Below are 12278 nucleotides of genomic sequence, written 5' to 3'. Positions count from 1 at the left end.
ACTAGAATTATATCTTAACTCATATTGCACTTGAACCTTGAAGTTTTAAAGTTCTAATTACATTAAACTGGTGTGATGAATTTGGTTCTAATTCAATAATAAGGTTCTAAATGTCTATTATTTGTATGCATGTGTACTATTATTTGCTATTATTATAATCTGTTCCACATCAAAAGAAAAATAATTCTTTGGTGTGACAAAGTTATGTCCTTTCTTAATATTAAATTATACAAACGCTTCAATTACCTACTAGTAAAAATTTGTCTTGAAGGCAATATTATTTTTATTGAAAGCATAGTCCCTTGTATAACTGCTTTTAATTATTCTAAACACTATTTGAACAATTTGAAAGCTGTGCCATTTTTTATTTGCTGCTTAGATATTTTCACAACTGTTAGACTCATACTTTTTTCTTTTTATGGCCAGAATTCTCTTTTTTTTTCTTTTTTTTTTTTGTAATGTAATGTAAACATCTTATGTGCACCATTCTAAAATATAAAAAATGGCAGATAAGAAAATTGAACCAGGATGTTTTGACCAAATGTGGTCACTTTGTTGCTTCTCATTGTTAACCAAAATTTAAAATGTAATATCACTTTTGTTTTGATTATGAAAGGCAAAAAAGCAAATGACTGCTGTTTACAAATGGACATTGGTTTATTTAATGAATTTTTGAAGAAATTATTTCTATAGGAAATATGGATTTAGGCCTTAACTTTAGAGTACATTAAAACCAGCCTCCCCTAATTCAAAATGATAGGCCTGGTTAAAATATTTTTATCGTCCTCATGCAACGGCAGGCACATGTAACACGACCGGCAGGCACATTGGACCCCTTCTGTATACAATGGCAGCAATGAGCATTAAATAGATTAAAAAGGAAACATTTATTTTCTCCCTCGATTATTCAAGTTCAAACAAAAATGGTAGATCTCCAATGTAGAGTGGCTAAAGGTTTAAAAGCAGACATTTTCTACTCCATATATTTTCAGAGATTCATAAAGCATTTAATTAAACAAATTTGTAATAACAAGTTAACTAGGAATTTCAGCATTTCAAGAAATGGGTTTTGTTTCAAGATTTTTTTTTTTTTTTTTTTTGTTTACTGATAGTACATACAATGTATACATAGATTATATCCATCATCATAGGAAGAGCTGTGATGCTAGAAATGCCAAGAAAATCTGGTTCTAAAGTTCTGTCTCACATGCTTGCTAGCCATGGGGGAGAAATTCATATTCATACACTTGGAACTGGAAGGTCCATACTGGAAGATCCACCTTCAATTAGTGAAGGATGTGGTGGCAGAGTAACTGACTATCGTATTAATGTAAGTACAAATTCCATAATATTTTTCACATTAAGCTGTTATTATATTAATTCATCAGTATCAAATGCTGTTCCTTCCTTTTTTTTTCTTTTTGGTCTAAATTTTAGCAGAAGGAAGAAAACTTGTATCATTCAAATTATACTGGTATGTAGATGTACCTATGAAAATAATTAAAATATGAATAAATAAGTTTTTTTATTTCCATTTCAAAGTGAAATTATTACACAATTTCCCTATTGTGAAGGAGGAAAGTTTCTTACCACTTTCAGTTTTCCTACTAATCAAAAGATGTTCTCTTTTTTAAAAATTTATAAGATCTGTCTAAGGCAAAAAATACGGTCGACAGTGCATTTACCCTATCAAAAACTACCCTCATAGTCTCCAACAATATCGTCCGCATAAGGAACCAGTTATTTATAAAGTAATTTGGCAAAAACTTTGTAACAAGTGCAAAGTAGACCAATCTCTCTAGTTATCACAAAGCTTCAGAAAACGAAACAATCTGAATAATTTTATGACTAATAACATTATCATTTGATTCATTATGTGCACTGTGTATGCCAATATTGGGCAGAAATGCATTTTTCCTACCCACATTCGCATTCAGGTCACCAAGAATGAGCTTAATGTCACTGCATGGACAGCTCATAAAACAGTTTGAGAGCTCTTCATAAAAGGCTTCTTTATCTTCCTTAACCTCATTTGGGGCATGAGCATTAATTATACTAAAATTCAAAAATTTCCCCTTAATACATAATTTGCACACTCTTGGTGTCATAGCTCTAAAATCCAGAACAAGATGCTTGATTGCTCTTACTAACAATAAAACCAGTTCCCTTTATGCGCTTGCAATAATAACAACTGTAAAAGAATAAATGCAAATTTTTGTCAACTGTAACCCTTCCTTGTGTATCTCATTCATGGGTGCAAGACCTTCCGTCTCAGGACGGATTTCCGTCTTGACAAAATTTCTGAGACGGAGGTCGGGACGGAAAGAAATTCAATGACTTTCTTTTAATTTTTAATGAAAAAAGAAAAATTGAGTGTTTGAAAAATATGCTTTAATATTACTGGACCGTTCCATAACCACGAATTTACATCGACATTCTCTCGGTTTTCCGCCATGTGCTTGTTTTGTTTGCAACGTGCTTTTGGAGGAGTGACTTTTCGGCTCGCGCCGTTTGACTTTTTTTAGGTATAGCTTTATTTCCAACTCGCTGCATTGCAGACCGAGGAGTTGCTCGCTATTCTCCCTAATTTTTCGAAGCAATCGGCTCTAATTGAAAATTTAGCCTTTTCTCATGCTATTTTCGATCATCCGTTCGTTTTTTTCATTTGTGTTTTTTTTTTTTTGCAAACTTGACACGCATAAATGAAAATTATGTACGCTCTTAAAATATCTTAAGAGTTGAATCTGCATCACTGATTGAGAGTGATTGCTGACAAGATGAAATATTTTCGCCACAGTAAAGGGCGTCCACATACCATGTCAAACAGAAACTTATCAAGATTTTGAAGATTTTAATGAAAATGGGAATTTTGGAAATAATCGAGGGGGGGGATTTCTGGCTGGTTGGAAACACCGATGGGCAAACCGTTCCTGCATTTTTGACAATGACTTGAGGAATCATTAAACTCTAATGTCACCGATTCGAACACTCGCTAGAATGGAAATATGGGTGGGGGGAGGGAGAGAAAGGAAAGGAGAAAAATAACGGCAGCACGAGTTTGCGAAAAGTTGCTGCTCTTGCAAAGAGGGTAATCTGTCCGCAAATTAACCCACGATACTAAGGTCTTAAAACGTTGATATCTTGGACAATCTAGGGAGTGTGGGGTTACTCACGGGTTACAGTAAAAAATATCGAAAAACTGAATTGAAAATATTTTTGAAGCTAGGAGTGGTTTGATATTTCTCCAGTGCAAACTCTTAAAAATTTAAAAGTCAAAAAGTTTTAGGCTGTCTCTAATGATATAAAAGTGGGTTTTAAAAAAGAATCGAAGACTGGAGTCTTAAAAACACTAATTTAGGCAATCTTTGGTGAATTTATGAGAGATGGTTTTGGTGTTCTAACATGAAAATGTTTTGTAGCTGATGTATTAAAAACTATTTGAGGCTATACTTAAATGACTTAAGTTAAAGGGCATTTGCGACCCTCTCCCGAAAACTGTTTGTAATTGAAGTCTTAAATCTTTTAGGCTGTCTTTGGCAATGTCAAGAGGGAGGGAGGGAGGGGGCTCTCTTTAGGCGAAATTCCGAAACTGGAGTCTTAAAAGCGCAACTTTGAACCGTCTTGGGGTTCGGGGTTCTCCTTTTCCAAAAAATATTCAAAGCTGAAGTATTCAGAACTCAGCTTTAGGTAATCTTTGGAAGACTTAAGAAGAGGGAATTCGAAGGCTTTCTCTCAATACGTTTCAGAATTTAAATTCTTAAATCTTCGGTGATGAAAAGGGGAAACCGCTAATTTCAGTAAAATTTAATGAACTTAGAGGAAAGAGTTCGGGGGGGGGGGGTCTCTCTCCCTGGAAATATTGAAATGCTATTTTGGCTATTTTTGAGTGAGTTAAGAGTTAGGGAATTCAGGGGTCTTTCTCGAAACATTTTCGAAATTGAAGTCTTAAAACTTTGGGTTGTCTTTGGTGATGTTTGGAAGGGAGTCGCTCTCAATAGAAAAATAAATCTTAAACAAAAACTTACACTGCGTTTAGTAAACACAATGAGAGAGGAGGGGTATTCCGCACCCCCAGCCCGAAACATTTTAGTTTCTGAAATTTTAAGAGCTTTGTTTTGGGCTATCTTTGGATGACTTAAGGGGGAAGGGTGTAGGAAGATTTTTTCAAAAAGTTTCCAAAATTAAAGTATTAAAATTTTTAGGCGGTCATAAGTCATGTTTATAGGTAAGAGGGGTGCTATTCCTACAAAACAATTTAGAAAGTGAAGCCTTAAAAATTGAAATTTAGGACATTTGTGGTGAACTCAGAGGAAGGGGTTCGGGAGTTCTCTTCCGAAAATTCTTTGATGCTGAAATATTTAAAGCGCCACTTTAGGCTATATTTGAGTGCCTTAAGAGGGATGCGATTCGGGAACCCTGCCCGGAGTTAGGATTCAGTTCCCCTATTTTTTTTTTAATTAATGAATGTTGGAAAGGGTACCTTATTTAAAAAATATATCTACTTCACTGAAGCGATTTTTTATTACTAATTTCACCACCTGCTATCTTATAAAAGAATTCTTTTTCAAATGAAGACTGTGGGGGAATGGTGACAGTTTATTATCATTAGTCGGCCTTACCCTTCCCCCACCTTTCCTTCTTTTCTAGTTTGTTGGCGCTACCTTGGGTAGACTTTCGAATCGGAACAGATTTATGTTGCAAAAGTGAAAATCTTATGTCCTAAGCGATTTTATTGCTACAACAAAAATGTTTAGGATCGGCAAAAAACTAATGGTGGGGTGCTGCAAACGCTTTTACCCCTTACATTATCCAACATCGTCTAAAATTGCGTTTTTGAAACTTCAATTTCGAAATATTACCGAAGAAGGGTTCCTGAAATCCATCCCTTCAATAGTACATTCAAAAAGCGTATAAACGTTATGAAATTTAAATTACAATTTCGTTTTTAAATCTTCGATTTCGGAAAAGCCCATAGCGTCTCCTCCCCCCTCTTTCTTTAATATTTTTTGAAGGTTGCCCAATATTGTGATTTTGGGACTATCAGTTTGAAATAATTGATGTAAGAGTCCCTGAACCCCTCCTTTCCCTGAACTTTACCGAAATGGCCTACCACAGCGTTTTTTGGACTTCAATTTGAAAAAATTTCTAGGAGAAAGCCCCCAGACCCCCCCCCCCTTATTGCCGGATTTTAGATTTTTTGGAATTATGTCAAAACACTTAAATATTACAATTTTAAGGCTTAAAATTTAAATCAAACAGATTCCTAAACTGGCATTGTTAAAATCTGCAACATTTATACATACAAATTTTTCCTTAAGCCCGCATGCAGGCGGGGGGGGGGGGGGACTGAAAATATTTTCCCTCTTGAACACATCACCAAACTTGCACCCATGATCTCATTTCTTGGACTGCAGTTATATCCATATTCTAGAAATTAAGTTGTTGCAAAAGTTCCTGCAGGACCTAAAATGTTACAGTAAACGAACATTCCCTAAATCAAAAATCAAATTCTTAATCCTTTTCTGATTTTGTCTATGAGAAGGGTGCCAGGAATTTTCTGAATCAAAGCATATCATTTATTCACCACGCTCAATCCCTAATCAGAAGACTGGGCCGATTTTAATCACTTATGACATGCATGAGCTAGATTGGGACTATTCTTTCATACCCGGGCACTACACAGGTAATCAATAGTATAGTTTTTGAAATTAATAGAATTACTATTTTAAGCATGAAATTTAATTGTACTGAATTTAGTCACCATTATTATAAACAGCCTATCGTTATTTGTTATGCTGTTGTAATTCTGTATACACTGTCCATTTCATTTATGATTTTATACTTAATAATTATGTTCAAATGCTTCTCGAAAAGTCGGATTAAGTTTCTCATATTCAGTCTATATGAATATTTTGTTACATTGCAATGAAAAATAATGTCAAAAAATATAAGTAACTCAAATGCTAAATTTAGCCTCAAATGCTGAAATGAATTTAATACTTTATTGATAGTTTTTTTTTAATGTAATTATTTTATCCACTATTTCAAGGGTTCTCAAACTGGGTGCCGTAGGAAGAGTTTGGGGGTGCTGCAAAGTGTCCGTGGTATCAATACAGTAGACCCTCGTTTTACGCGGTTTAAGATTTGACACCTTTATTTTACTTGACGCAGATGCAACAATGCAAACAGATAAAATTTTCGCCTCTTTCAAAATCCTAAAGAGTGCCGATTACGCGTAATCAACAGCATTTTGGCATGCTAATAATTGAGCTTGGGCCACTGGAGACATTTTATGCGATTGGTTCCAGAGCTCTTTCCAGAAGTAAAGTTACTAAACTCACACAGTTCAGAACTCACTGGAAGAAGAGCTTTTAGGAGTGACATAGGAGGCCAAAACCAACGAGGATACCAACGTCGGTGACACACAACCAAAAACGTTCACATTGAAAATTTTGAGCCATTCCTAGACAATAGAAATGATCTTTCTGATTTGTTAGTGAAGAAAGATTCTGTCATAGAAATGACGCAAGTGATCATGGATGCGTTAATGCTCTGCAAAGAATTACAGAGAAAAATTCTGAATGACTGCCAAAAGACTATCATGGTCAGCTCCTCTTTATAAACAGAACACAAAATTAATTTATGTTTTCTTTATGCATGTTGTGCATAAAAGTTGATATAAGTACACATTAAACTGATTATACAATTAGTCATCGCTAGAATGAAGTATTTTGTTATCTACGGAACCAAATCCCTATTTTAACTCTAGTATTAGGGCTCAATTTACGCGGTTTTGATTTAAGCGGCATTTCCCTGGAACGTAACCCCCGCGTAAAATGAGGGTGTACTGTATATACGTATGGTGAATGCGCCAAATAATACCCGTTTGACCAGTAATAAAATCCTCCTTTTTTTGATATAGTATAACAAAAATTTACTAGATCTTCTTTCATCGTCATCAAAAAATATGATAAAGCATTGTGAACAAACCATTTTTAACAACCAGGCAATAGTACAACAGTGTAGCAAAAGTTGTTGCAGAGATGTCAAAACCGACTTATCTTATTTTACGGTAAATTATGTTTCTGTATTGTTCCCTGAAGTTTAACTAGAATAATAAAAGTTGCATACTGTTCTTGAAACTTTAATTAGTAGTTGACGAATTCAAAAAGAAAAATGTTGTGTGTCGTCATGTTTTCTCGCGATTTGATAACCTAGAAAAATAGGTTGTAGTACAATAGGACCATGGTTCATCTTTTTAACATTCCGGTGTCCTTATAATATAACATCAAACTATTTGAGAGGAGGATATGATCCTGTGCTGAGTATACTGCAAATATGTGCACGAACTGGAAAATAACGACTTATTAGTTTACATATTAGAGGTGGACTAGGATGCTGTGAGACAAATCTAAATCTTCAAAGGGTAATAAGAGCCAAAAAAGTTTGAGAACCCCTGTACTAGTGCATTGGATGTTTGGTATCAAAGTGTTTGCCAGAATAAGTGTTTTTTGTTTCTTTTTTTACTTGTGTAAAATAAAGAAATCAATATATGTGCTCTTTTTGAGCTGAAATTTTTCTGAAATGTTTTTTTTTTTTTTTTGCCCCAGGACTTTGGAGAGTTTATGAAGCAAAACAGATTAGTACCTCATCTAGGACGTGTAAATCCACATGAGACACCTATTGAAAAAGGTATATAAGTAATTAAGATTTTTAAATGACCAGTTTATGTTTGTTATTGTCATTTTTATTAAATTGTAATGGATTACATTTTTAGAAGATTTGAATTTATAATTTGGTACAGTATGAAATTCAGAATCCTTGGGACTTCAGCTTGTCTAAATTTCAAAATTTTGGTACATTACTATTTTAAATTATATTCCCTCTTTAATTTTTATGAGGTAAATAAAAACTATCGTGATATATGAGTGTTAATCATAGATTAAGTGGACTCTTGACCTGAACTCGTAAAATTTATCACATGTGAAATAAAGGGAAAGTAAGGCACAAGGAAAATAAAAAATCATCAAAAAGAAAAGAAAAGAAATTGTGCGCATAAGCTTTTTTTTTTAAGTAAATTATTATTAAAGTCTGATAAGTTATCTATCCCCATCTGATTCGGAGCTCAGAAAAAGTGAAAGACAAGTGATTTTTTTTCTCCTTACTTTAAACATGAGGGAAAAACTAGTTACGGGCATGCTTGAGGTGTTTTTTTTTTAATTTGGATTCATATGTTGCAGTTCCAGTTCATTGAACAAACTAATTTGATTTGTATTAGTACTTTGAAAGTGAACTTTTATAGCTGTGATATTTTCATTAATTTTAAATTATTTGTATGTCTTTTTTGAAGTAAGTTGGAATACAATGCTTTGATCAGTTGTCATACTAAAAACTAGTTACTCTCCTGCTAGCTGAATTCAGTTATTTTCTGGAAATATGCAAAAAGAGTGTCTAACAAGATTAAAACTATTTTTCTTACAATATTATCAAATTTAAAGTTGTTCATTATGAAGTATCCGTCATCATCGGGATAAAAGTACAACATTGCAGATTTAACTTGATCTGCCAATATATGTAGTTGTTGTATGGCTGTTTGTTTACCCTCGAGGAACAACAGAGCACCACTTCTATTCCAGCAGAACATGCTCCATGTCATGATACTTCCTCCAGACCCTTTCACAGTGCATGCATTCAAATGCAAATCTCAAAGGTTTCTAATTCATTGGGCAGTGAGTTTATGTTTAGTGTTAATGAAGTTTTATATATTTTTTTACAGGGGCCTGTCTGAAAGTGAGGAAAGTTTGTTACTCTAGGCATTTTTATGTAAAAAATGAAATACTACTTTTTTATACTTGAAAAATAACATCAATTTGAACTAAGTTCTTTTATTTAAAATGCTAATTTGCAATATTATTTTTCATTTATATATATATATATATATATATATATATATATATATATATATATATATATATATATATATATATATATATATATATGTGTGTGTGTGTGTGTGTGTGTGTGTAATGATAGTTGTAGAGATAACTATTGTTTAATTGTATTTTTATTTTTTTATTTGTATTTTGTTCTGTCCTTTGTTATTAATGTTTTATTCTCTTACAGCAAAAAAGAAGCTATCCCGTCTTACTCAGTACTGGCCGATGGTTATCAGTCATACCACTATTTTCAATATGACATCAGTAAGTATTCACTATAATTTTGTTTTTCTTCCAAGTTAGGTTTGCATGATGTTAACCTATAAGACTGGAACATTGCTTAAAACTTGTATTAAGGGTAAAAATGTATGCAAAACTAAAAAAGGCTAGATTTTTTTTTTTTAATCTGAAGAAGAGGAGCATGAGTGCAAGGGAAGTTTCCAAAAACTTGAACCATTTGAAAATGCAATAAATAATAAGATGCATTTGAAAAAAATAACAGAAGCTTGGGATGTTTCATAATTTTTTGTTGTTGATATTTTGCATCTCCAGCAGGGCCGTGTAAAGCTAAAGTGTTGGCTTCATTTGATGGATTCTTATTCTATTTATTTTGGAACCATGCATTTTTAAAAATTTCACTTTGTGAATCAACTTTCTTTTTTGTTTAAATGTATATGTATATTTTTTTTTTTTTAATACAGTCCTTCATTTGGTGAAAATGAAATTAACTACGTATTTGCTCTTTTGAGCATAGGAAGCCTTACAACCCAGTCTGTATCTCCCAATGGGGGAGTCTTAAAGAAAGAATATTTACAGGCATCTCAAAAAGTACAGCAGTTTCAGACGGGCCGTCATTCATGCCAACTCCTTCACCATAAAAAATACAGATAAGACACTCGTTCTACATTGTGATTATCTCATAAGCCACAATAGCTCTGAGAGTATTACAGAATAATCTCCTTTCCAGAAATTAAAAGTATTAATCATGTTTTTACACATAAATGCAATGGCTGTAGGAAAGACATAGGATGAAACAGTATGAATTGCACCTGACAGTGAATGAATAGCATAATTTATGTATAAATAGCATACTTTTTTTAGCAACTGTAAAATCTTCTAAAGAGTCTTTTGTGAATATTCCTACATTGAAATTTCTGGAGCTAAACTCAAAGGCTTTTTAAATTAAGAATACCTAAAGAAGACGTCAGAGTCTGCTTTTTCGGTGGTTATGATATTTTTTTTGAATGTATCCGCAATGCATTAAGTCATCTATCATATAAACATTTAATACTGGTTTGCAATTAAATATCAAGATTGGTGTCATGGAAAATCTCCCAGTTATGAGTCTGAGGGCATTATTTGTAGGTGTAAAATTAGAATGATTCTGTTTTTACCTAAAATTAGCTCTACTATTAATAAGAAGTCGCTAATATGCTTTTTCTCCCCTCTGTTTGTTCCAGTAGCTGCTCAGTGTAATTTTTAACATCACCCTGCCAAAGTTAAAAAAGAAGCAAAATAAATGATTTAAAAATATGAAAATAGCCTAAAGTTTCAATACAAAATTCAATTGCAAATGCTTGCATTCAATCAAAAGTAGATTCTTAAGATTAAAATGTGTTTCTTTTCCACACATCCAAGGGGGGGGGGGGGAGATCAAGGAAATTTAGTTTTCAGAAAAAAAAATTGTTAACAATTCTTCACCAATAAATCATTCCCATTGTACATTTTTAAAGCAAAAAAAGAAAAAAAGTCCCTTTGTAGTTCTTTAAAATTTTAACAGTAGGCAGTAGAAACAAAACTCAATTCCTTATAGCTTCTCATGAGATTGTTGGATTTTTATTTTTACAAATTTTGTGCATAATGAGTTGATTCACTATACAGTGTGAAAGAATTTTTTTGGTGTAAATATTTCAAGGTTAATGTTTGAATAGTTAAAAAAAAAAATCATAAGGATGAGCAAAACTCTGAATTTAATTTAAAGAGCAATTGATGCTAGAATTTAAAGTTTTATTAGGTCTTTTCATTTCTTATAGTGATTATACATGTGAGAATGAAATGCATCTTGTTCACCATGAATTAGACTTTCTTAACTTTGAAGAACAGTTCTAATGGGCTTTCAATGTATACCTTTTTTTTTTTTTGCCATCAGTAATTTGTTTATCCCACATGTTTTATTTTGGTGATTATCAATGATCTTCAATTTTTAATGTTATTAAGTTACCTCTTAAAATTGTATTAGTTAAAATTTTCGGAAATAATTTGCCTATAAACATTAGGAAATTCAATTGGCTGTTTGCACAATGACTAATTGTGTTTTCATTTCTGTCTAGAAGTTCTGGTTTTAAATAATTGTTTTAAGCTATGAGTAGGAGTATAAAATGTGAAACCAAAAGTTACAAACATAACAAGGCCAATGCTAGTGTACAGAGAAATAAGCATGCTCAGTCCTGAACAAACATCACTTATTTATTTAATTTTTTTAAATCATTGATGATATGAGGATTATTGTAACATTTTCAGCAACTCTCACCTTTACTGGAGTTGATTACAAAAGAAGTTCTTGATGCAAAAGATGTAACAGAGTGTAAAAAGGTAATTTATTATCTTGTCAGTTATGAAAGCAAAGGAACTTCACTTCCTGTACCCACTGTTGGAACTCGAGGAAAAGGTCCCAAAAAGCAAGTATTTTATTTTTCTCATTTCGTTTATAACTTTGTTATGGAATTTTCGGTCTTTTCCAGTTGGTAGTATTTATTTTTCAATTAATTTCATGAGGATTCAAACTTAAATCTTGATCCAAAATTTTAAATCATTGGCAACACAACTGTATTTTTTCATGTAATGTATATAAGTATTAAACTGTTATTTATAAGTGTTAAATATAAACTCAATATCCTACCTAAATTTCAATGCTAAAGTTCAGTATTATTTTTTATAATCAGTTAATTACACCTGATAAAGTTTTAATGAGAGCCTGAGGAAGTTGTTTAATATTAAAGATAAATTTTCCAATACCAAATTAAGTTTGCCATACGTTGGAAGAAAAAGAAAGATGTTGTGCTGTTAAATTTATTAAATTAGAATTGTTACAATCTTCATAGTTTGATTTTGTTTGTACTTTATTTTAGTATATAATGTGTACTAATATATAGTTATATACTGGTAGGCAAAAATTGTAATTTGGACACAAATAACCATGTAGCATAAGAGCTAAATATGATTGCAAAATAAACTGGGGAAAGTTGATACAGTAGAATGTCAAAAAATTCGAATACACTCCCATGAAGCTTTGATAAACTACAGGACAACTGTTAAGGAAACAGATACATTTCGTGAAATAGT

General features: G+C 32.4%; 1 protein-coding gene across 1 annotated transcript in view; it reads left to right on the top strand.

The window, feature by feature from the left end:
• Positions 1–12278, top strand: part of LOC129218630 (integrator complex subunit 13-like) — a 50987-nt gene that overhangs the window by 31725 nt on the left and 6984 nt on the right. The window contains exons 10-13 of the mRNA XM_054852949.1: positions 1152–1330; positions 7611–7692; positions 9124–9200; positions 11457–11614. Of these exons, the coding sequence (XP_054708924.1) occupies positions 1152–1330; positions 7611–7692; positions 9124–9200; positions 11457–11614 (496 nt within the window). The remainder of the gene's footprint in view (positions 1–1151; positions 1331–7610; positions 7693–9123; positions 9201–11456; positions 11615–12278) is intronic.

Source organism: Uloborus diversus, chromosome 3 (genome assembly GCF_026930045.1).
Source record: "Uloborus diversus isolate 005 chromosome 3, Udiv.v.3.1, whole genome shotgun sequence".
Lineage (NCBI taxonomy): Eukaryota > Metazoa > Arthropoda > Arachnida > Araneae > Uloboridae > Uloborus > Uloborus diversus.
The sequence above is the reverse complement of the archived record's forward strand: the minus strand, read 5'-3'. Positions and strand labels throughout refer to the sequence as shown.